Raw genomic sequence first — 26,489 nt, forward strand, 5'->3', positions numbered from 1 at the left:
TTGTGCAAAATTGTTGTACCTTATTAGTCTGTACCACATGTCTTAAATTACTTTGTACAATAAAGAGTTATAAATAAATAAATAAATAAATAAGTAGTACCTGAGCTATGCTGAAATGTACAATTGATTAAATTCAAAACAAAGGACGTTGTATGTAGACTGTAGAGCTTATATTACAGTTTTATAATAAATGTATTTAGACAATTTAATGTTTTATGATAAATGAAATATATCAAACATATCTACTAGTTAACATAATATGAAACATTTTAATATTAATACAATATTTACATCAAATCTTGCTCTTTGTTAGAAATACGAAACAAAGCGAATATTTTGATGTCTTGAAAAATAATAAGGTGTAAATTAATACAGACCACAACTGCAGCGTAAATATTTGAAAAATCGAAGTAACTTTGGTTTTTGACACGCTTGAAAGAAATACAAAAAAGTTAAAATGTAATTATTTTACTTATTTTACGTACTCTATGAATAATACCTATATTGGCACGTTTGACCTTTAAATAAATTCCTTTTCGAGATCGTTTCATAGTAGGTATGAAGATTATATAAATTTCCTACTTAATGTTAATTAAAAAAAAAAAAATGTTTTCCAATTTAAGATAGAGCAGTTATACTTACATATAAAAGCTTTGTAAAACAACAAAACTTTAATTCTAAAATATGTGCTTTAAAATGTAATAAAGATTAAAGTATATTAAAAAGTAGGTACTCACTTTTGAACAGAGAATATTATATTGATTGATTGTAGAGTATTTCTTAGAGTAGAGTTTTTCATAGAGCAAAACTCTACAAACAACACTATTCTTTTCTTAATTCTCAATTTTGTGAATTTTTAAATAAACCATGAACACAGCAAATCATAAATGTTGCTTGTTATACTTATTATGGTGCTCATTGATACAGAATTGTTACTAAATGTAGGGCCTTTTTTAACCTGATGCGACAAAAAAAACGATACGAATGTATAATAAATTATATAATATAAATTGGTACATGCATATTGCATACTATACCATAAATTATATAACATGTATATTTTAAAGGACTCTCGTATTTACATTGATAAGGCGCTGAACTACGAAAACACGGTATCCTCAAGCATTTTATTATTAGAACGTAAACAAACGTAGATAACATCAATCAATTTTACCACCACGAAATAGTTCAAAATAATAACGCTTAATTTATAAATTAAAGGTAAGTTTAATATTAAGCTTTATTATTATTACTTGGGTGTTTCTAAAAAGTGTATTTGCTAATTGCAGGATCGTAAATACTTACAAAAATTCTCTATCAAATACGATATTTTAAATTCAAATGAGTGTCGTATTGATTTTTGAATTGTATAATAAATAATGGAAATTCTAATAACCAAGAGAGCGAGACGGTTTGGCGTCGCAAGACCTACGCTTACGTAGCCGTCGGCCCGGGAACGGAGGAGGCCGCGATTTTCGTTCAAGGTCGTTCTTGCACGCGAGCCTCTGCACTAACTACTTGTTGAATGAGCACCTTCGAAGGCCCAGGACTTGGTCGTGCACGATAGGAATCGGCACAGGAACAGCTGATTCGTTTCTTGAGCGCAACTCACCTGGGGCTCCCTGCAGGTGTATTCATCGTCATCGGAGAGCGCGTCCATCTCGCAGGCGTGGTGGCGGAGGCCGCGCGCTGGGCGGCGCGCTGTCGCGGACGCGCGCACGTGTTCCGCGGCGGTGGCGTGTCGCACCGCACCGCGCCGCTCTGCCTGCGTCCGCCACGGCACTGCCGGACCCCGAGCATCGATCCGCTGCCTCCGTCGCCACCCCGCTTACGCCCGCCCTTCACGGAGCCCACGTGGTCGCCCGCCTCTCTTTGTTACCGTCCGATAGTGCCTTATCAATCCCCCTCGACCGATATTGCTAAAGTTGGTTTCGTAATAAATAGTATTCGCTCTGGTCAATGATACGCAACAAAACAGTCTACGAATACTTCTAATATGACAAATGTAGCGCAGGTTTTCAAATTTTCCGCCAAAGAAAATCGCATCGACTGCGACGGCGCGAACTTATGCAACAGATGTTCCGAGGGCGGGAAATCTGACTTTGACGTGACAGCTCGGCAGATCGACGCTAACGGATCTAAAAATAAAGTTACGACTGCAGACAGTGCGTAAGAGCAGCGATTATCGTCAGCGCGGCGAGGATCTGACGTAGGTCGCGCATCGTAGCTTCGCAGTTTACGAGCGTAGTGCCAGGCTTCGACGAGTCGAGTCTGTGGAAGTTCGCAAAGCATGCGTGTTTGGCGTACCTGCTTGACGAGTGGGAGTAGCGTTCGCTCGACGGAGTGCGTTTTTATTTGCGTGAGATAGACGTCGAAGTCGGGCAAGCCGGCGGCCGCCATGGCTGGCGCGGGCGCGACTGCGCGGGCGCGCGGCGGCCATTGGTCGCGACACGCGCCCGCCGCTCACCGCGCGCCGCGCGCCGCGCGCCGCAAACACGACGCGCGGCTATGGGATTGCGTGTTCACACATACTCTTGCGGGGATATAAAACTTTTCCAGCTTTGCGTGTTATGTTTTGATTGAGAATGCCAATTATAAACGCAAACGTAGGTATTTTTGTTACATTATAACGCTTTATTTTCATGGGCCATTAGTCGATGCCGGCGTTACCGGGAAATATACTATGTTTACTAATTATGATAAGGTGGGAATGTGAAGGAAATGAAACTCCATTTTCTGAATAAAATTTATTAATCACATATATATCTTACACTTAGATACAATTATTTATCAATAATTCCTTACAATAATCATTGGCACATTATCACAAAACTTGTCAATGATCAGCTAAAAATATTAAGTACAGATATAATATGAGATAGTAAGAGTGAAATTAAATAGGAGGAAACAGTATTTTTAATCACTCTTGTTAACTTAAATGTCAATTACCTTTAGGCAATAATTTGATTTTTTGAATAATTTGAAACATGAAAATTTCACATTTAAAATAATATTCACTTTTTATTTATATGGTCATACGAACGGAGTAATCACAGAAAAACAAACACTCCCAAAATATTACAAATTTCGACCAAATACATAATATAAGTATATTATATCCTTGAAAAATAAATTGATGAAGGTACAGTAAGAAAGACATAATATAATAATTATTATTATCTTCAGACTTCAACCACTATTTGAAAATACATACTCAAAATCTTAATGCTAATCAACTCATAGTGATTTTTTTAATAGCTATTCTTACAATTAAAAGTATACTTTGGTAATCAATTATAAATTAAATTAATATAAACATTTTATTAATATAATATTATGTACTTATAATTTATATTCAAAAACATTTTTTTATTCGAATATTTTATTTTAGTGCTTGTTACAAATTGATTTATTTTTTTAAGTATTTCAATCGACGGTTAGTTCAATTTTATATAGTTTACCATTACAACTCCTTTTTTATATTAAAACCAATTTTGTAAAATACACAAAAAGATCTAAAACATGTGTTATGTATCTAGCATTATTTAGGATCCTAGAACATATCTACAACAGGACGGCTTTTGCATATCAATCCTACCACTAAACTACAAATTATTAGTTTATTTCTGACAATATTTATTTCTCTATACTTATATGTTTAATATGGAATGTATTGCTTAGTTATAATAGACTCCCATACTAATTTGAGGTCGTCGTTTATTATAAAGTTCCTTAGAGCTATTGCTATCCTGGGAACTATCGGAGAGCCAAGGACTTTGTCCTGGGGAAGTTTTGACTTTCCGCTTTCTCAGACTTTCCGTTGGACCTACGGTGGGTCTCAATAATTGTTTAAAACGAAAAGGTCCATAGTCATCGTCCGAACTAAACATGGGTTTTGCGAGCATTTCTGGCGAGTTCCTTAGGATTTTCCTCAAATCGGATTCGGGGTCGTAAGCCGGGCTGTACACGGGGCGCGGTGGCGGGTCGGACTTTTGGGACTTTTTCACTAGTTCTATTATTTTGTTGCTGGAAACATAAAGATATAGGATTAGTAAAAAAATTGCATTAAGAGGCGATATACTACAAAATAATGATTATTAAACAACTATTTGTTTAATATTATGTCTTTAAATGATTTAGAATACATAAAATAGAATATCATTACACTTGAAAGCTATTCCATTTTACAGAAAATCTTATTTTTACAAAAATATCCCGCAAAGGTATATCTAGTATTTTTACAAGAAGTAATCAATTTGAAACTTAAGACTTAGAGAAATTAATAATTAACAATGTCTTCAGATCTTTAAAAGATAATATTTCAGTAAATGCCTTTGTTGGAAAATACTATGAGATGTTAAAACATTACAGAAACGCCACCTGCCCTACTTTCTTGTAATTTATGCGTGAGCTTTAGAGCTCCAGAGAAAAGTGTCGAAAGGTTGACGTAATTACATTATATAAGAGTAACTTTCTCATTTTAAAAAATATAACTCAATTTTATAGCACTCTAAAATATCTTAAGATTAGAATTTAAAAGTTACGAACTCCAATTCCACTGCGAATTCCAAGTGAAAAGCAGAAATTCGTCTAAAAAAATTGTAATAATTAAAAATACATCTGGGAATATGAGATGCGAGAAGGGATGTCTACATTAAACGCATTTGAGTTTGAGTTTACTAGTTAATATGGCTAATGCTATTATACCCAAATGAGGCAACAAAAAAATGACCTTATTTATATTAATAAAAAAGCATACCCTTGCAATATTTCCTCACTGTATGCGTGCGAAAGAACAAACACAAATTAATATTACGGCCAATAGAATTTTATTTCGCTTTCAGCGTCATACCTGACTAGACCTCCACACTGCCTGTTGCAAGGCAGATTTTGCCAATTCTGGTTGTTTTGGAGCGGCTTTTCACCATAACTTTGGTTTGAGGATCTGTTTTGTTAAAACAAACATCTATAAGACACTTAGCAATCTACTATATACATATATTTTAATGGGGAATGATGACTGGAACAAATATTATAATACAGATGAATACCGCCCGCTGGATTTGGAAACTATTTTTCTAATGTGGTCTCAAGGGGTAGGCATTGAAGATTGTATTATATTGAAAGGAAAAGGAGAAAGCCTTGGATATATCACTAACGACGTTGAATTGGATACATAGTTTAAGAAATTATTGGTATGATAAATATCGATACTCTACCTTCATTAAAAGGAAATAACTATTATTTACCATCACTATTTTTTACTATTGAGATATCGTGTCATGATTAATACAAACCTTTGATTTCTAAAAAGTTCCTGATTGTTATTATCATCATATAAATCGTTATTCCATGGAATACCGGGACTTACTAAAAATTCTGGCGACGGACTGCTCCAATGTAAAGACAGCATAAACAAAATGATATAGAAATTAATTAAATATAGAGATAAAATTGTTCCATAGTGAATAGGTTCAATAGATTTCAAATTTTAAATACTTTATACACAAGAATTGTAATGAACTTGCTGGATCGATGCACTTTTCGAGATCATTATCCATACATTCTTTCAAACTTTCTCGTTTATAATATTTGTAGGATAGTAGGATATGGCATAGGTATCTAGTATCTACGCTAAATTTCCCCACTTAAAAAAAGAAAGGATGGTAATATGAACGATATTCACAAGAAAATTATCTTATTATTCTTTCAGAGATATTTATTAGTCATTTTCTCACCTGGATAATCTACTAGCTTCTGCTTCTATTTTGGAAGGTTGTCCTCTTATAATTGCTGGCACCAGAGTAAAGCCGGGCGGTGCTCGGTACTCTTCGGGAGGCTTGCTGACTTCATTCAAACGAATCCCGGATTTGTTACGACGGAGATTTTTGTGAATCTCCTGGTTTGTGTTGTGAACCTGAAAGTGAAAAAATTGACACGGTTAAAATCGAAAAACAGAATTAAAAAAAAATTAATCAATCAAACATTATATAAAAAGCTTCAGAGTTTCTGTCTAAGATAAACAATTTATTTAGGGTAATGCAGAGTGATTTGCGTTACACAATGAAAAGGAAAGATTAAGACGCTCCTTTGTTATTTAGAACAATATATTCTGAGAGGAACCATCACATCACAAGCCAAAGAATGACTCAGCTAATTCAGTACCTATTAGACTGCGTTCTCCGAGCGAGATGAGCAAAGCGCCGAAGCTGAAGCAGGCATTCAAATGAGTCTATTGTAGCATCAATTATATGCCGCTCTGCTGGGATAATGTCTCGACTAGATTTGCCATATTTTTTTTTATATTCTAGTAATTTGCCAAGTAAGTTTGAAAAGTGATATCACACATTTTTGTGGTGTTATCAGAACCTATTAATTATTACAAAACAGTATTGCATAACTGCCGTGGAAATATTATTAAAATTATTATTATGTTCTTTGTAACTAAACATAATGTCATGATATGTAAAGATGTATCTATCTGTAAGGATTATTAATATGTGCCAATAAACGATTACCTATTAATTAAGTGCAGTCTTCATGAAAATATCTAATGATGCCAGTTTAGTGACAGTTACATATAAAAATATAAATATAAATTATTTATTTCTTCCTTTTACAATAGGTCCTTAACTTATTTGTGATTGGAACACTCCTAGTAAGCAAATAAATGCTTGTGTCAGGAGGTTCCGCTCTTCCTTAACACTATTAGACACAGAAACAGAAATAAAACAGAAATAAAAAATGTAATGAAAGTCTTGAGTCGGAAAGGCAATGTTGAGGAGGCAGATAGATAGGTACATATAGGAGTAGGTAATAGAAGGATGGTGATTGCTATACAGAAGGAGATGGGAGTTACATTATTATTGTGGACGGTGGTTGGCTGTTAAGGCAGTATTACGGTGGACAGTGGTTATCTATTAATAACTCAGGCCCCGGAACCACAGACACAATAGAAAATCTATTGTGTCTGGGACCGATCGGGCCGCTCGGGGCTCAATGGGAAGCAACATACCCGTTCAGTGAATATCTGCAGTTGCGCAGCTCTCTCGTGCACCGAGTGCGCGGGCGGCGCGGGGGAGCGGGTCGCGGGAGGTGCGGGGGTGCGGTGCGCGGGGCCGGGGGGCGCGGGCGCGGGGTGGCGCGGCGGTGGCGGCGCCTGGCCCTTCTTGAGCTTGCGCCGCGTGTTGTAGCCGCGGTAATCTAGTTTTAGGAGGAAAAATATATGGTCTATGGTACCGAAAAGGGACAACGTGGACCATCAGCTGTTTATTGGATGAAAATTTTATTTTATGAAGCAAAATTTGTTTCTGAATTTAAATGGATAAGCTTGCTATAAATCTCCGGTTTGAATATACTTACCTGTATTTACATAAGAACCGGGAGTAGAATAAGATAGGGAACCGGGATAATTTTCTATGTTGCATTATCGGAAGAACGTATCAATAGACGTTCAAGAATGCTTGTGAAATTTTATAGAATATTTTTTGTATAATTTTATCAATTACGTACATCCTTTTTACATCCTTTATCATATTTTTATGGCAAGCCTTGAATTATCGTACGGAAGCAAATAAAAATTCATAAAATAAAATTTTCATCCTATTTCATAAAGTAAATGGGTGAAGGTTGACCTTCTTTAGGATCCCATAGTGTGAGAACTACTCGTATATTTCACATGAAGGTTTTATTTATTTTTAAGCCAAACTCTGGACCAGCAGAACTTAACATTATATTCTTTGTCTTCAAACTTTTTCCCATGTTCTTATTTAAATGCGTAATAAATTACCACAAGACATACCTAATTGTTTTTTTTTACTGAGCTATTAAATAATTAACTTATTTAATACCTATGAAATTAACTTAATAGATTTTCCCATTTGTTTCTAAATTACTGTTAAAATTAATATTTCATTGTATTTTATAGTAAGAAACAGATTAAAAATACGGAATTTTATATAAAGTTCATCAGTAATAAAAAAATTTGAAAGTTAATCTTTCCAAAAAATACTTTCGTTTAATAAAAAAAGAACATGAGTATGGAATTCATATAGCTTCTTCCATCTTATTTCCGATTAATTTCCCGCAATCCTGCGTCATATATCAAATTACATCACCTCAAGCTTAATGGCCTCGTTCATCCATATTTCATTTATCAAGAGCCATTAGAACATCCTTATCCCATTACATATTTTTATGATGCATTAGGATTGAATTTAAATGTTTCTAAATGTTAACTCTTACCAAAATATTATATTTAAAATGTTAAAATATGAAAGGTCGAATGTATTTTTAAAATGATGTCTGAAAATTGGTGTCTAATATTATCAAAATTATTTTATCACCACTATTTATTACTTGTAAAGCATAGCAGAAATTTCACTGCTTATATGAGACTAATACTGCGTATTTATTTATTTATAAATAAATAAATAAGCAGTATTTCCGTTCAAGCAATCCAGTTGTGGAACTCCTTACCAGTCAAAATCAGAAAAGCACAGACCCTTCACTCCTTTAAAAGTCAATTGAAGAACTACTAACTACCTTCGCTCGATCACTGACAAATCGTTAAAATAAATCTAAATTTAAGTTTCCTTCTATACATATAATTTTAATCTTATTGTAATGTTAATGTATCAACTTATGTGTCCTTCATTATGTATAATATTTTTCTATGTTTACTCCTTCCTTGTCTTACTCTACTCTTTAATTCTTGCACACTATATCTAAATCTACATCGAGTTGTTTGGAAGAAATCGCCCACGAGCGATAAAGCCGCTCTTTGTACATCTTTATTATAAGCTATCATAATTACTATGCAACAAAATTTATTACTGTGTAAGTACAATAAGGAGTATTTCATTAATTATTATCAGTCTATTCATCAATGTACCGTTTTATATTCATGAATAACTAAACTAATATGTACTTACGGCTTTGAATGATTACAGCCGCCTTATCGGATACATTTTCCTTGTTATTGCTGCTCCTGTCGTTGTTCTCATCTGAAGTCATTTGCCTCAACACCTTCGCTTTCATCATTGCTTTGTTTTTGTTCAACAAACCTGAAACAAATCGTCAAATAGACAAACAAAAATAAAACTTTCTTATTAAGCTATTTCATTTCCGTGTTTTTCTTCTAGTGAAAATATTTGCTTGTAACAGAGAAAATACGAACAAATCATTATGTAAACAATATAATCAGTCACTCAACTTTAAACGACCTAATTTGAATGTACTCGTATATGTTTTCAACAAAATTAGAATAGCTTTGATCGCTTAAATTAAGTCTTAGGTATACAAAGTTGAGTAAATGTAATAAAGCCATGACGATGGTACAAAGAGCGCGGTGTAATTTTGTGTTTGGCTATAATACGGAGTCTACAAATTGGTTGGAAGGAAAATATTCATATTTAAATTATACCTACATATTTAAATGATAAAAAAATATGTGCGTGTACTAGTGTACACACGTACTAGTGTACAAATGAAACTTCTTTATGACCTTATTTTTCAAAAAATAATTTACTTTATGCAACTTTACAGAAATACGTCGAATCACGCGTGGTAGGGATAAGAAAAAGATGGCGCGTATCGGAAAAATGTCACGCGTAACGAAAAAATGTTACACTAAATTTTTTTCCAACCCCGATAAAGAAGTTTCACTTCAAAAAAACAATAATGTGAAATGATACAACAAAAGCGATGGTTGGACTCAAAATTACTATAAACGTGATATAATATCAAAATGAGGGAGGTGTCAGGACATTAAAGTTGAGAACAAAAATAGTTTAATGTACTAAGGTGCGGGTAAAAGGAAGTAAAGTAAGACTGTTAATAATTATAGAATTGCTGTAGTTACTGCACATAATGGTAAATGAAGAAGTTTATAATTATAGGTTAAACGCGTTCGCGCGTTCCTTTTCTTTAAAACTAGGTTAATTGGGGCAGTTATAAAGAGCCATTTAATATTATTGTCATTGTCGTAAGAATGTGAGACACATGCTTATCTGAATTCTTTTTCTTACCTTAGATCATCATACCTGTATAAAACTATGTATATAATATTATGTTTTAATTCTTTCTTTACATCTCATCTGTTTTATCATGTAGAGCAGTTTAGCGAGTTACCTATTATGTTTTCTAGCAAACTATCCTGCTTCCTAAAAACTTATGCAGTCACCGCGAGTCGCGCGGGCATCCGCTGGAAGAGCTGCTTGCTATTCTATTTCATATAAAAATATTCTGCTCCCTTACGATTTCTTCTGTACCTTGCTGCTTCCTATCGTCCTGCTTCTGGGTAAACTCCTTCGCTAACAACTTTTGGCGTTCTCGCTGCAGCCGCTTGCGTGTGAACAAGCTGCGTAGGTACGTGCCACTGCAGTGTAAGCAATAACACCGTGAGTGGCGCGGGAAATATGCTGAAAGCGCTGCCGAACTATCCAGTTTTCTAGTGCACTGCCTTGTATCCTTGTGAACTATTCTGCTTCTTAGCGAACTCTATTTTACATACCCTGTTGCTTCCTATCGTCCTGCTCCCGAGTAAACTCTCTCGCGAGCAGCTGTTGGCGTTCCCGCTGCAGCCGCTTGCGTGTGAGCCAGCCGCGTACATGGCGCTGCAGTGTCAGCGCTGAAACCGCTAGTTGTGCGCGCATGCGCAGGTAGCGCTGACGGGCGAGCCAGCCACGCACACGCGCTTGGACTAGCACTACTTTTCTTATCTGGAACGTAAATTGTGTTATTTAAAAAGTGCAAAATTGCTGTGAGATACAATTGCTTTATTGTGCATTTAACTTTACAAAATGCATGAAAGTAATCGAACATCAGAGCAGAAGGAATGGACTTGTAGATAAAGCTCTTAATCTCTTTCAAGCAATAATCGACAGTCTTCCTTATATGAAAATAACAATTTGAATTAGATTTTATATTATTTTTGGTCTCGAAGGTAACATTACTAATTATGAATTTATTGATACATTTAAATTTATCAATTTAACCGAAATTTCACTTATTCTGAACATCATCTACTTAAGGATATAATAGCTTATGATGGTGGTATGAGGTACTGTGTTTAGTTTGACTTTACCTCTTGTTCATAAATTCTGGCAAGAGTCTCGACATGGTAATATTTGAGGAACACTTTTGATTTGCCCAGCGCCCATCCGTCCATCCTCAGTCTTATTAATAATAAACGGCAAGTATCTCGATTTGGTTTGACTTCTTCATTATAACTAAATGCTAGGAACCCGTATCTGAAAGGAAACATTTTCAGAAGATTAATATTAGTTAGCTTGATATTTTACGTGAAAATATATACAGCAGTTGAAATAATAACAGTATGGTCCAAAATCTAAATTACCTTTTCAAAAAATCGTCAAAAGTTAATCTATGCGAGAATCCATTCTGCCTTATCCTAATAGTTTCTAGTACGCCAGTATAACGCAATTGCTTCAAGATTTTCGTGGAATCAAAATGTTTTGGTGATCTTGAATCGTTTGGTTTTAAACATCTCACGAACTGTGGAGTGCCGCTAACCATTTTTTGTAGAAGTTCCATCAAGGAATAGCGGAAGTAAGTTGCAACAGTCTGCTGAGCGCGGGACTGAGATGCAAGACCACGGCTGTTGAAGCGATCCTGAAATTTTCAAGTTTAATATACTTACATTACAGAAACAGAATAATTAATTAAATTATTTTATAACACTTTGAAATTTGATATTTGAAAATTCAACAAAAAAACTATAAAAGCTTTTCGAATGTGCTAGTAAATAAAAAAATAATCATGAATTTGAAAATATTTCGGTTTTAAATATAATTTATCAATGTTTGAGTTCATAATTATTAATTTCTATTTCGAATCTTACTCGAAAATCACCCGATAAAGGACTGTCCAATGTCCTGGAATCCAAGTCTCCTTGGAGCGGCGAGTATAAATTGCCAGTCTTCGTTATCGGACATTGGAATAGGAATCTGATGACATCGTATTGACTTTGCCTCATCAATTGCACAACCTCAGGTGGGAGGAAATTTCGATTCTTTTCCAAGAACCCGTCAGCTTGATACACAACACGACCGGCGAAGTGATGGATTGCGAAACAAATTGCATCAGATTTTGGTCGCACGTAAAATTTACTCTTTATATTACGATGGAATTTTTCTGCAACAACAATCAAATTAGAGTGTATTCAAGTTCATTGTATTAAATATCTTAAAAAAAATAGCTTTTGGTTTACAATTTTTTTGAGAATATAATAAGATATAAAAGATAAGATAAGAAATTAATTTAATATTTATGATAAATTACCAATAAGACTCCTGTCTGTTGATCGTGGAAATCGACTCTCCTCATCAAGCAGTGCTAATAAGCCCATAGGTCGAGACAGAAGCATGTCCAAAACTGGTCTATTGTCAGAAAACTCAACAAGGTCTACTGGAACCCCTTCCGCCATATACTCTTGTTGTTCCCAAGTGAATATATGTTGGTTGAAGTAATATTGGATCTGCTCATTTGCTATGTTTATACAGAGCTGTTCAAAGGAATTTCTTGTGAAGTTTTCGAAACCAAAAATATCTAGGATGCCGATAGACAATTGGTCATTACTGGAAATAAATAGATTTTATTTTACAATTTTTTATACCTACATCAAAAAATCAGTATGAAATAGACAGTAGAATCAATTTAAAATATCTCTTGAACTTTTTGTTTAATATTTCAAATTAAAGTTATCATTTATCAACATATTGCTGAACATGAAAAGAACTTAAAATTGAACAATATAAATCTTTAATTCATATATCTCTTTCATCTCATCATTTTATCACTGACGAGATGAACAAAATTGACTGCATATCTGTGATTCATGTAAGAATTTAGATCGTCATACCTTTGTGGGCGATTATGGCAAAGCAGAGCATTAATTCGCTCCACAATTCTATCAAACGCTCTCGCATACAAGCCTCGTGCTGTGGCGTCTCTTGCGACCGCAGCTTCGAAAGGCGAACAGTATCGGGCGATAGTTTCGCCTTTTGTTACTACGCTACTACTTGTAAGGCATTCTCGGAGGTCTACAGTTTCTACTCCCAGGAGACAGGACGCTGAAATGATATTATGGTTATTTTTCAAGCACAAAATATGAATAAAAACTAAGAACTCGCTTTCTTAGTCTTTTATATAAAACCAAACGAACTGTCCAATTATGGACCGTCCAATTATGGTATAAAAAATAAAATGAAATAACTTTATGAATAAAACTTTCAATTAAATAATATTAAAATAATTGAGACATCTGAAAAGTTACAAACCCCTGTGTAATGGCGCTGTATCAATTATCGTCGCCCTGTTATCAGTATTATCTTCCCCAGCTGTCTCTGCGAATTCAATATCTCCCAAATGTAATATGGCAGCTAACATTTTATACAAAACTTGTACCTCGTCTTCGTGAAAGCCGACAACCTGAATATGAAATGCTTTTTACAAATAATATATTTTTTAAAGCGACGCGATAGAATAACAATTGACAATATATTTTACCTTAAAAGCTTGGTTCAGTTGGCGCCATCGGTATACATTATGCTCCCTATAAGTTACCGACAAAGGTTGTAAGTATCGATGTCTCGATTTGAATTGATCGTCAAGATAGAACTTCCTCCATCGCCCTTCACTTTCAAGACCATCATACAAGTAATAAAAAACGTGAAAATTACTTTCACCACTGAAATTATAAAGATAGTTATATTAGACGATAGATTTAGGCTATTTTTTTTTATTTTTAGACAGAATAACTAGCAACTTTTTCAGGTAATTTCAACTTACAATGCTTGGTGCACAACTCTAGATTGCTCTAAAAGATATACAGATATTCTAGCTCCTGATATCTTTCCCACCCTCATCATAGATAGATCTAAATATTTCCCGAATCGAGAACTATTTGCGTTGATTCCAGTTCGCGCATTACCAAATGCTTCCATTATTGGATTCACTTGAAGTATTTTGTCTTGAAGGTTTCCACTTTGCGTCTATGAAAGAACATACAAAAGATCTTAAGAAGGCAATACAAAGTACATATTATATCACAGTTGAATATATTTTGAATTTTTAATAACTAGAAGTCAAATATCTTTACAAGGTACCTTTGATAAATAAACAATTTGCTTTAATAATAAATTAGCAGATTCAGTCTTGCCAGCCCCACTTTCGCCAGATATGACTATTGCTTGATGCTGCTTTTGATGCATAAGTGCTTGATGTGCTGCATCAGCTACAGCAAAAATATGTGGTGGGTTATCCGATCGACAACGACCTTGGTATGTTTCTTGACTCTGAAAAATTATATTTCAAATTTGTAATTAAAAAAAGAAGGTTATCCTTATACACTAATTCTTACTATTAAAAATTTAGTTACCTTTAATGTGTAAATTCCTATATCTGTAAAAGGATTGACTGCTACTAATATATCTCCAATATACGTATAGATCTGATTCTGTGAATATCTCTTCTGTAATTGTTCCACTATCGCTTCTTCTGTAAGTACTTCGAGTGTGGCTAAATCATCAGTGTACATTTTTTCTGGCTTCGCTTTGCGATGTGATTTAAGCTTTCCTCGTTTAGTTGTTGCTTCTGGAGCACGACAATTCCTACCTTCAGCCCGCTGTCGTTTTATTTCAGCTTGAAGTTCTTTTCGAATCTAAAAAAAGGAATTACAGGTTTGTACAAAACTATCAACATTTCAAATATAGTATTTTGTATTTAATCTTCGAAAATAGTAGAAAACTCACTTTATCCTCAAAACTACTAACTGCAAGTAGTAATGGGTGCTCCAATAGTTCGCGTGCAAATGGCCTCTGATTCATATCCTTTACCAAACATTCCGAAATGAAATCAGCAAGTTGCGCCGAAAATTGTTCTGGGTGGGTCAATGTCGGTGGTGGGTTTCGTGGAATTTGGAATAAAGCCCTCATTGGATGCAGTCCAGATAGTGGTGGCTCTCCTTCAGCTAGCTCTATAGCTGTTATACCTACAGACCAAACATCACATCTACAGTCGTAAGATTGATCTAATTGTTGTTCGCATGCTATGACCTGGAATAATTTAACGATAATTTGAGCGTGAAAAGTTTTCATTTAATTTATTGAATCAGGAAAACTTAAGTTATTAGGAACAATGCTTACTTCAGGTGCCATCCAATAAGGAGTTCCTACAGATGTATTTCTTCTGGCAATAGTCGCAGCTAGATGAGATGAAACACCAAAATCGACGAGTTTGACTTCGGCATTTTCAGTTAAAAGAATGTTGTGTCCTTTAACATCGCGATGCATACATCGATGTGAATGTAGATGAGTTAAAGCTCTGACTGTTCCCCGGAGCACATATGCTAGCTGCGGTTCCGTTAGACTGGTGCCTCGTGCGCGCATTCCTGCACACAGATCTGTGACAGATCCTCCTGTGCAAAGCTGCAAATTAAACATCATTACTCCATTTCTTTGTATACAATTAAATGATTAATAAGTCTTATAAAGACTCACCTCCATAACAAACCATATTTGATCATCTTCGGAAGTTATTCCACGTTTCAAAAATAGCCCAAAGAATTCAGGAATGTTGGCATGACTAGATAGATCCCGAAAGACTAGGAATTCTTCTTCTATTTCTTCGATATTTTCAGCTATGTTTTCCAAAATCTGAAATGAAGTATTTTTGTTTATTTTTTTTGTATAAAATGCATAGTGAGATAAATCATCATCTTTGTATCGACTATAGATACTATTACAAAATATTGTGGTATAATAGATGGTAATTGAATAGACGTTTATTTTTTTAACGCTAAGGCCATCTCATAATATTGTTACTATATATTATTATACTGAAGGCAGCAGGACAATAAAACAACTTGACCATTGACACAAAAAGCTGCATTCATGTCGGTAGTTAGAATTACGAATTGTTTTATGACCTTGACACCAATGTCGGTGAGATAAGATCTACGCAAACCATAACTAGCGAGTTACATATAACAATACCTTTCATTTATAAGCTTAATTCAAATTCACAAAAGGTGTAAAGAATATGTAATATGTACTTATTGTATGTATTTTGATAGTAGGATATATTTTTATTAACAGAAAATGGAGGTGGCAGAAAGAACAGATGGCAGAGAGCGTTATAATTTTATTTCATTTTTTATATGAATATATCTAGGTTTTTTATATATCATAAACCATATGTTTCGTTATGTTAGTAGGTATTTGGACATATACGAATTAAATAAATTACAATAATTTCGGATTCCAAATAAAACATAAATTGGTTTCGAAGATTCTCAAAATCATAATGATGATGAGATTGCCAAATTATTTGACTTACATCAACATTTTACGCAACATTGGCTACTGCAATAAGATCACATATTAAGAAACAAATGGTTTGGCAAATATGTTATTTTAATCTCAAATTGATTGAATAATTTTATTGTAGATTAAGTAACATTCACAAGATATTCGAGATTTTTTGAGGTAAGGACTAACTTTCATAACTCTCAAATAAATATTTATGCAAAGAACTCGAGTCAATATGCTATTCCATACCTTCGTGAAAGAATGGTAAATCTACGAGCATTCTTTCATTTATTATATTAAAAGAAAAAAACTTGATGGCCGCTTCGGCCCAGTGATTGGCTTGTTCGGCAGCAAACAAAAAAAAATGATTCGTGTTTAAAACAAAAGTAAAATAATAACAAATATTGTTATATTGAATTCAGTTCAGTATTAACAAGTCTGGAAAAATACCGTAATGTTATGGTGCTTCGGAATACTTATTACGTAATTTACTGTATCAATAGTTTAGTTTCAGTAGTCACCAATTTGATCATAATTGTCACCTGTGGATCAAGTTAATATCAGGAGAAAATTTGTTATAAGTACGAATGCGTTTTACCTTAACTGCCACCCGTTTTCCAGACTTTTTATCTCTAGCGCAGTAGACTTCCCCATAAGTCCCTTCACCTATAAGGTCTTGTAACGTGTATCGTTCGGTAGGGTCTGCAGCCCTATCTAGCTCCACGTGCTCCGACAGCCCTCGGTACGCCATGTCGCTTCTCATATTCGCGGATCACATTGGTGAAAACTGTAATACAAATATTATCTTTATTAATTTACTCATAAGAGCGGATTATTATGGTCTTGAAAAAGGCTGGAGAGTTGTATTTAAAGTCTAGAGTCAGGAAGGCGCAGATCGTTAAAAATCACATATAAGATGGATGAATGGACTACATTTCAATCATACAACTATGGTTGATATGTAATAGAGACTGAACGGACTGCGAAGTAAGCATTACGTTTTCCTCAAAGAATTTCCTTAGAAATCAAAAAAATGATGCCGAGCATAAAAATCATAAAAATAACGGTTGAAATTTTTTTTTTGTTTTGAATAATATTGAGATTTTGAAATAAACTGTTATAAATTACTCGCTGAATATGTGCATAATATTTTCTCATGAACATTGATACGTGTGAGAGCAGATAATAATTTTCTGATAAATATAATCTTATTCACGTTACACTTTAAAAATATATATCTTATAGAGTTATCTGTATTTTGCAACATTTATTCCGATGAAGTGCCCACAAGTCTCTAGTTATATGTTTCTAGTTCTAACTAGGTAGATCTACTATTTATGTATATACTAGTATTGATATAGTTATGTTATTTTACTGCAAACCCCACTGCGTAGATATAATGTAAACCGCAATGTCAAGAAACCGCACCCGAATATGAAATATTCAAAACGACAGAATGCGCTTTAGGTACTTATTTATCAAGAAAAAAAGATTAGGTAATTTTCAAAATACAACTAACATACGATACGTTACGTTGCTTACATAGATTTTTATTAAAATTCCTTCTTATTTAAATTAGCTTCATGTGCATAATATGTAAAATAATGGCATTTTTATCAGACTTTTATTTAAACTATTTTTATGCAAATTAAGGTATTACGCAGATTTTAATACTTATTGTTTCGCCTAATAGGCATTTGATTAGCATACAAATTTTGGTACTATTATTATACATTAAAAAATGCTATAGATAGTGGTACATAACATAAAATATCCATTAAAGATTTAACGGAGTTTATTCTTGTATTGTATATCACGTACAACCGCAAACCAAATAAGTCAAAATCTTAAATTACAGTTATGTTTAACGACCGTCACTCTTTTCACATCGTCTGGTCTTGCCCCTATTTATTCGATACTAATCTTCGAAATCTCAATAAGACGAGAGTGATGGCATCGAAAAAGGCGAGTAATGAAATATGGATTAAAATTATAAAGCATAGCATGCCGTCGTATACATGTGCGTGCGCAAAGACATTTAAGTTAGTAATATACACGTTACCTTATAATTATTGTCATACATCGCGATTTACTATGTAAAGAAAACTGATTTAGGTAGGAAAATATGTGTTTGGTTTACAATTTACATTAGCAGTGTTCACTTGTGAAATGGTTCGTAACATGGATCTATCAGCTATACAATGAACTTTTTAATCGCTTGCATGCCGTTTATACGCCACACCTGTTTATTCAATCGATGAGTACCTAATGATTCGTCCATCAAATGACACCGGATATCCACGCTTCGATGGGGTATGCAAATTTCGTCATGTACGTGCTGTACTAGTTGTTTCTCATTATTGACCAAAAATAATTGGAACATATTTATTGAGGTGGATGCACTTTGTGTATATGAAACTCAAACAGCACAATTAAATTATTATGAATGATTTCATATATTTTGTAATGTGTGAAAATAATCTCAACATTGAATTTAATATAGTGAATGTTTTAATTTTAGAGTTTGTATTAAATTATTTATTCATAGCTTTTTTATTCGTTGCATACAATTTTATATGTTAGAACTTAGAATAGACAGGAAGTATAGATAGCTACATTATAGATTTTTTTAATGCTGATACCTTGCTGATACCGATATTGTTACTGTGTAGATAGAATACGATAGCCAGCAGGGCTATTGCGTATCTCATTTGACATTTCATAGTGATGATAACTTTGCACGGTGCTCAACGATTTCTTGTCAAACCATGTTTTTCGTATTGGCTATCTATAGTTATCAACTGAAATGACGTCATGAGCACCAAATCAACTTGAAAGCCACCGTAACACATTTGACAGGTGTTTTTGTATCGATAGTTTATAAAATGGTATTCCGTAAGCCAAGTGACCATCAAAAGGTTGATCACTATAATAATTTTATCTGCTGTGAAAGGAACTAGTATTGAGCAGTGTTTTGTAAATTCTCAGTGATCGACACTATAATCCGGATAAGTTAAATATTACAAATATTTATACAAGATATAGGAAGAATAGCACGTATATGATTTAACGTCTTTATATCAAGTGTTTCTATACTATAAGTAACAAAAAATAAATAGATAACATTGAGTTAATATGTACTATGATAGATAATAATTTTTTAAGTATAAATACATAGCCATTTTATTTTTTCCAAAAGGTTTTTACTGAGCAATAGAAGCGTAGGTATCCATATAATTTATAAAGAATGGCCCGTGCTTTTTTACTTGGATTTGCGGAAGAAGAAAGAAAGAGGAAAGCATTAAGAATTGAAAGGCGACGCTTACGTGATGCTATCATGCTAGTGATCCTGTGGTGATCCTTTACAGCTGCCTGAAAGAGAATTTATAGCGAACTTTCGTTTGACAAAGGCTGGTTTTCAACTGGTGGTGGAGATGTTGAAATAGGAAACATTTTCCTTCATTGAATGTATTAATAGTAAGTTTAAAAATATCCATGTCTTTTGTTTTTCCTTTTTTATGTGTAATTTATTACTGATGACTTACAAATCAATAAAATTACTATTCAACATTAATAATTATCTGTATTAGGTTTAACAGACATTAATAACTCATATAAATACTTAGATATACCTACATAGAAAATACTACAATAATTAATGTAGGTATATCTTTTCAGTTATGTGATTCCAAATTAAACATAATGTTTTATAAATTAAACAGCACATGATTCCTATGTTTGGAACCATTTTCATTAAATATACTAAATCTTCATTTAATTTCTGTGAGCATCATATGAAGTATGCATAGAGTATAAAATATTATACCTGTTTTTAGGTGACTCAGGATATGCGCAACGGCCCTGGATGATGACACCAATATTAGGAGCAGGGGGACACCTGAAGAATACTATACCAACCTTCATTGCCGTGTCAGGAATACTATTGAACGGTGTTTAGGGTTATTCAAAGCACGTTGGAGTTGTTAAACTTTGTTGGCCCATAGAGTACTTCATTATGATCCAGTTACTGCTGGTAAAATAGTGAATGCATGTGTTGGTCCTGCACAACATTGCAAATATGCAGAATGCCAAAATACCCGAAATACAGGCATGTCTCAGGATTTAGGAGAGGATGCTATAGTTGAGGTTATACAAGATCTTACCGAACAACTAGTACAGAGACTATGGAATTCAAGAAGATGATATGTTAAATAAATCCCTTCCCCTCTTGGATCGATTCACGACAGTCGTGTTTTTTGTTGCTGGATTTTTATTGTAATTAAATTCATTTTAACATAAAAATTACGCCGATAATAATAGGATAGCAGCAAGCGATAGGAGATTCAAACGCGCTGTACTACGTTCATAAACTGAGCTCTTTGCGGATCCTAGTCTCCTGGTACTTCACAAGAAATATCGTGAGTAAAACTTCATATACGCTATCCCTCTCACACTCCGCACCTTTTACCGCTACTGAGTCATCATCGGATTTCATTCACCGCTTGACAACGATCTATCGAACGCGCATGCGTAAAGCCCGCCATCCTACTGTCAAGAAGTTATTCATACGTCTTTTTATATCTACCCTCTATAAAAAAAAAATGCATCGATCACCACCGACAAGTTTTAGAACATTATCTGACTCACAACTTTGCACTACGGCAGGCGATGATGATAGTAATGTAACTTTTAGAAGCGAGAAAAGGCGTAGATTATCGGGCGACAAGTCTGATGAAATGTTAAATTTTAAAACCGAGATGCGAGATATGCTTACGAAATTATTCTCCGACTTATCCGACAGGCAGAATAGTCGCTTGGAGGCTATTGAAAAGCGTATTTCTTTAATGGACACCAAAATGACTAATGTCCAGCGCACAAATAAAGACATAGAAACGTCGTTGAATTTTACGAACGAACAAATAAATGAATTACAGTCGAAAATTGAATCAATAAAAAGTGAATTTAAAAATGTCAACTTCAAAATTAGTTTATTAGAGGAAAATGTAGATTTACTACAGAGAATTTCACGTAAAACTAGTTTAGAAATACGCAAACTACCCAAACAGATCAATGAAAAGAAAAAAGATTTGTTCTTGCTGGCATCCAATTTGTTATGTTATCTTGGACTAGAGGACGAACAAAAGAATATACGTGACGCCTTTCGTCTGCCGAGCAAGAAAGACTCCACTGACTCAACTATGATTATTGAATTTTCTAATACATTAACTAGAAACACTGTTATAGACGCCATCAAGAAATTTAATAGAAATAACCCATCACAAAAATTAAACAGCAATAATTTGGGCATTAAAGGTCAATCAAAACCATTGTACATCTCCGAATATCTTACCCCTAAAGATAGACGACTGTTTTACCTAGCAAGGGAATTCGCAAAGTCAGAGGAATATCTATTTTGTTGGATGAGCAATGACAGGGTCTACCTCCGGAAGAAGGAAGGGGCATCGTATATTTTGATTAAAAGCGAAGATCAATTGAATCAACTTAAACTAAAAAAGTGACTAGATGTTAAGCTAAAATTATTTTTAATTTTTTTCTTATATAATTTTATAATACTTTCAATTAATATAATCTTTAAAAACTCATTTCTGCAAATATACTCAAGTTACATATCTTACAACAATTACAAAACTTACACACTCAAATCTAAGTACAATCTTTTAATTTGCATACAAATAAAAACATCCTTACATATACATCATTTAAACACCTCAATTCACATCAAAACCCAATACACTCAATCACCCAAAGCATCAAAAATGACCTATCAGAAGCCTTCTTATTATATAGATATAATTTATGCATTAGAAATATGTGTTTGCTCTAAATTAAACTTACAAACTAAATACGTGAAAATGGGATCATGTGCCTATAACACTTTAACCCTAACATATTATAAAAAATTATGGATAACGTCTTATTAAATAAAATATCGGTTGAAATAGACAACTACTCCAAGACACAATCGTTCACATGCAATCCCGATGAGTCACACCTTTATCTGACAAACAAAGATACTACGAACTTCATTATTACTTTAAATATACGAAGTGTTTATAAAAATTTTAATGAATTTGAACTATTTTTGAAACGATGTAACTTGGAACCGATGTTTATTACTCTAACGGAATGCTGGTTGGATCAATACAAAATACCTCCTTTATTGAATAACTACAATTCTTTTTGGACTAAAAAAACCCGTAACCAAAATGATGGTATTGTTGTGTACTGTTTAAATAATTTGATTTGTAATGTGGACGAGATGGAATTGTTAGATGGTACATGCCTGATTGTTACGTACAGTAATACCGCAATTATATCAATTTACCGTTCTCCATCTATAAAATGTATAAATAATTTTCTACTTTCTCTTGAAAATATATTAAACAAGCTTAATAAATTCAAAAATATCTATATAGTTGGAGATATAAACATCGATATTAAACCAGAGAATAACGACCCTAATAGCTCGTCTTATCTTGATTTTCTACACGGTCAAGGATTTTTACCCGCTCATTTACTTCCTACAAGGGACATGAATTGTCTTGACCATATTTTTATGAAATCGGATTATACTGGCACATCTCTCGTCTTTAACACATTTATCACCGACCACAAAGTTGTATTTCTTAACCTAAATTTTAAATCAAATACCAATATAAATAAAATCATACATAAAATTAACTATGAAGGTGCCATTAATCATTTATATAATACAGACCTCAGTAAAATTCTCGATATAAAAAATCCCCATTTAGCTGCTGAGTATCTCACTACTGCAATCATGAACTCCTTAAAAATAAATACCAAAATTATTTCTCTTTCTCGCAGTCAGAAAATTATTAAACCTTGGATAACTATTGGAATGTTACGATGTATTCGTACGCGAGACCGCATGCATTTAAAACTAAAAAAACAGCCTAATAACATGACCCTAAAATTAACATATTTAAGATATCGAAATTTTTGTAATAAAACTTTAAAAAATTTGAAATTAGCATATGAACGATCGGAATTTTCAAAAGCAGGCAACAACAATAAGTTAATATGGAATAAATTAAAAGAGATAACAAATTGCAAACAAACGAAAACACCTCCGATTGATTTACTCTCGTGCAACAGTGATCCTAAAATTTCTATTAATAACGTTAATCACTTCTTTGGTTCGGTTGGGAAAAATCTAGCTGCTAATATTAAACTAAATTCTAATAATAATAATTTTGGTACTAATTTTCTTGTAAATCAGCAATCTACTCAATCAACATCTATTGTTCTCTTGGAAACAAATGACTTGGAAATCGATAGTATTATAAGTAATTTAAAAGATAGCAGTGCATGTGGTTGGGATGGTATCCCAACCAACTTCATTAAAAAGGCGAAACACATAATAATTCCTTATTTAACTAATATATTCAATTCATGTATAGCTAAAGGCATATTTCCTAATGTTTTCAAGAAGTCGCTTATCCATCCTGTCTATAAGAGTGGGGACAGAAAAGATGCTAATAATTATAGACCTATCTCTGTGCTCCCTGTCCTTTCGAAAATATTAGAAAAAATTCTTAATAAACAACTAATTAACTTCTTGGAGAAATATAATCTACTCTCAAACTTCCAATTTGGTTTTCGAAAGGGCAGGTGCACAGAAGATGCAGTTAATCACTTGGTTAATCAAATAGGTAATCATGTCGATAAAAAACAAAAGGTTCTAGGTATCTTTTTAGACTTAAAAAAAGCATTCGACACAGTTTCTGTCCCGATACTTTTGGAGAGGATGGAAAGGTATGGTATTCGTGATGTTCCGTTAAAAATTTTTAAAAACTACCTCGAAAATAGATTTCAGTGTGTTAAAATAAATGATCATCTTAGTGACGACTGTCCTATGTTATTCGGTGTACCGCAGGGAAGTGTGCTCGGCCCAACTCTCTTTTTAATATATATAAACTCTCTCTGTAATTTAAATCTTGCCAATGGTTCAATTATTAGTTTTGCAGATGATACTTCACTTATCTTTCATGGAGGGAGTTGGGCTGAGGCGTGCTTCCACGCGGAGAACGGCATCAGAACTGTTTCTAATTGGTTGCGAAATAGTCTACTCACCTTAAATCTGGATAAAACTAATTTTATTGCGTTTAGTTCCACAAATTCTTCTCAACCACCTAATGATTTTATATTAAAAGTTCACACCTGTGATACATTCAGTTCGAATATATTATGCAATTGTTCTGCTATAAAAATGGTTCCACACATTAAATACCTAGGAGTTATAATCGATAACCTTTGTAAATGGAAGCAACATATTGAACTTATAACCACTAGAGTTCGAAAACTATCGTGGATTTTTAAAAGACTTAGGGTATTACTGGAACACAATATCATCTTTATGGTTTACAAAGCTCTTTGCCACTCAATTATCCAATATTGCATTTCGGTATGGGGTGGCACTTTCAAAACGTCGTTATTAATTCTAGAAAGAGCACAAAGAGGCATTCTCAAGGTCATTCTTCATAAACCTTTTAGATATCCAACTGACCAGCTGTATAGGGAAGCTAAAATTCTGAATGTAAGGCAGACATATATATTGCAAATAACACTTAGACAACATAAAATAACACCTCTTTGTGCTGTCTCTTCTGGTAAGAGAAGAAATGACCTTGTATGCTCTAACCTTATTCCGCGTACTGGTTTCCTTCGTCGCCAATCTTCATACATGAGTATATTTTTATATAAAAAGGTCAATAAAAGCCTTTCTATACACAATCTTACCTTAGTAAAATGTAAAAAGAAGGTTACAGAGTGGTTGCTGACCCAGAATTATTCAGATACTGAACAGTACATAGTTCAAATAAAAATTTAGCAAATGCAACCACTATAATGGCCACTACATCCACTCACGCGCTTACACACTCATTCACACATACATTCACACACACACACACACACACACACACACACACACACACACACACACACACACACACACACACACACACACACTCATACATACACACAAGCTCACACATGCATACAAACACGCACACTCATTCAAACACGCACGCACAACATATGAGTATATCTACTAAACTTGAGTTAAAATGTATAATTTAAATTTTATTTTGTATAATTTTGTATAAAAAATAGCTAAATTACCTAAATCATTATTTAAGTTAATATTATGCTATAGTTTTGTTATTATTGTGTCATTAAGGAAGGTGGACCCCAAAATACAGGCTGTCCTAGTTTGGGGTCCAAATGTTACATGTTTGTACCTAACCCACAAATTGATCAATAAATGATTTTTATTTTTATTTATTTATTTATTTATTTAATAAATACTTATTGTGCTTAAAAATGTATTAGTTTTAACTGAAAATTATTTATACTTGTATCTGTGTACATATTTTCTTACTTAGATAATGTTATAGCTTCTAATCGAATATGACAATATTTCTTGTATAATTTATAAATTATCATACATTGTTAATGCTCTGATATTATAAGTGTGATGTAGTTGTGTCAATTAGGTAATAGTTAAAACAAGGTATTTAAGTAATTAAACTTTTGATATCTAAAAAAATATTTTTTTATTTATTTTTAAAGAAATTTACACCATAAAGATTATGTAAATTCAATAATTGTTATTTTTAGTTAAATCTAGACAGTTATTTATGAAAAACTCAGAATAGAGTTATAATTAATAATTAATAATAATAAATTACATTAATGTAAACTATAAAAAATAACAAAAACAGCTATTTAAAATCATTTTAATTTACTAATATATATATGTATATCTTCCTGTATCTTGGTAAGTGATGCAGCTAATTTTTCTATAGCAGCTGTATGCCTTTCCTCAACAGCCAATCACTTGCTTTCCAACTCATAGGCCCAACGAGGCACTCTCTCATCTTGGCTTACTGAAATAACAATTAATAGCATAATAATTCACTTACATTTTCAAAATTAAATATTGTACTCAGCAGTTTCTTTGTAACTAGAGCAACTATTTTCGATTTCAATACATTAAAAAAAATTGTCACAATTAATTAGATAAAATTGTTAATCAACTAACTATCTATAGTTTATAGAAAGGTAAAACACATTATTACAATAACAAGTATATTTAAAAATAATGGATAA

General features: G+C 33.3%; 2 protein-coding genes across 14 annotated transcripts in view; both read right to left on the reverse strand.

The window, feature by feature from the left end:
* Window positions 1-2,401, reverse strand: part of LOC123694471 (alpha-catulin) — a 49,450-nt gene extending 47,049 nt beyond the window's left edge. For 8 of the 9 annotated variants that reach the window (XM_045640360.1, XM_045640516.1, XM_045640063.1 and 5 more), the window contains exon 1: window positions 2,308-2,401. In XM_045640360.1, the coding sequence (XP_045496316.1) occupies window positions 2,308-2,400 (93 nt within the window). In that variant the 5' untranslated portion in view covers window position 2,401. Of the gene's footprint in view, window positions 1-1,612; window positions 1,771-2,307 lie in introns of those variants that run through there. The other variant, XM_045640440.1, reaches the window with a different exon arrangement.
* A 331-nt stretch (window positions 2,402-2,732) lies between these two features.
* LOC123694077 (myosin-IIIb-like) overlaps window positions 2,733-26,489 on the reverse strand; it is a 36,628-nt gene continuing 12,871 nt past the window's right edge. Inside the window, exons 2-23 of one of the 5 annotated variants that reach the window (XM_045639418.1) lie at window positions 16,930-17,118; window positions 15,522-15,677; window positions 15,168-15,449; window positions 14,775-15,077; window positions 14,402-14,683; window positions 14,130-14,318; window positions 13,813-14,015; window positions 13,531-13,711; window positions 13,302-13,452; window positions 12,884-13,094; window positions 12,304-12,599; window positions 11,864-12,156; window positions 11,360-11,634; window positions 11,087-11,252; window positions 10,514-10,721; window positions 8,934-9,065; window positions 7,016-7,203; window positions 5,739-5,917; window positions 5,298-5,390; window positions 4,853-4,945; window positions 4,760-4,777; window positions 2,733-4,026 (exon numbers count right to left, since the gene is read on the reverse strand). In XM_045639418.1, the coding sequence (XP_045495374.1) occupies window positions 3,678-4,026; window positions 4,760-4,777; window positions 4,853-4,945; window positions 5,298-5,390; window positions 5,739-5,917; window positions 7,016-7,203; window positions 8,934-9,065; window positions 10,514-10,721; window positions 11,087-11,252; window positions 11,360-11,634; window positions 11,864-12,156; window positions 12,304-12,599; window positions 12,884-13,094; window positions 13,302-13,452; window positions 13,531-13,711; window positions 13,813-14,015; window positions 14,130-14,318; window positions 14,402-14,683; window positions 14,775-15,077; window positions 15,168-15,449; window positions 15,522-15,677; window positions 16,930-17,094 (4,413 nt within the window). In that variant the 5' untranslated portion in view covers window positions 17,095-17,118 and the 3' untranslated portion in view covers window positions 2,733-3,677. The remainder of the gene's footprint in view (window positions 4,027-4,759; window positions 4,778-4,852; window positions 4,946-5,297; window positions 5,391-5,738; window positions 5,918-7,015; window positions 7,204-8,933; window positions 9,066-10,513; window positions 10,722-11,086; window positions 11,253-11,359; window positions 11,635-11,863; window positions 12,157-12,303; window positions 12,600-12,883; window positions 13,095-13,301; window positions 13,453-13,530; window positions 13,712-13,812; window positions 14,016-14,129; window positions 14,319-14,401; window positions 14,684-14,774; window positions 15,078-15,167; window positions 15,450-15,521; window positions 15,678-16,929; window positions 17,119-26,489) is intronic. The other 4 variants (XM_045639655.1, XM_045639574.1, XM_045639495.1 and 1 more) reach the window with 4 other exon arrangements.

The sequence above is a fragment of the Colias croceus genome, chromosome 1 (assembly GCF_905220415.1).
Source record: "Colias croceus chromosome 1, ilColCroc2.1".
Lineage (NCBI taxonomy): Eukaryota > Metazoa > Arthropoda > Insecta > Lepidoptera > Pieridae > Colias > Colias croceus.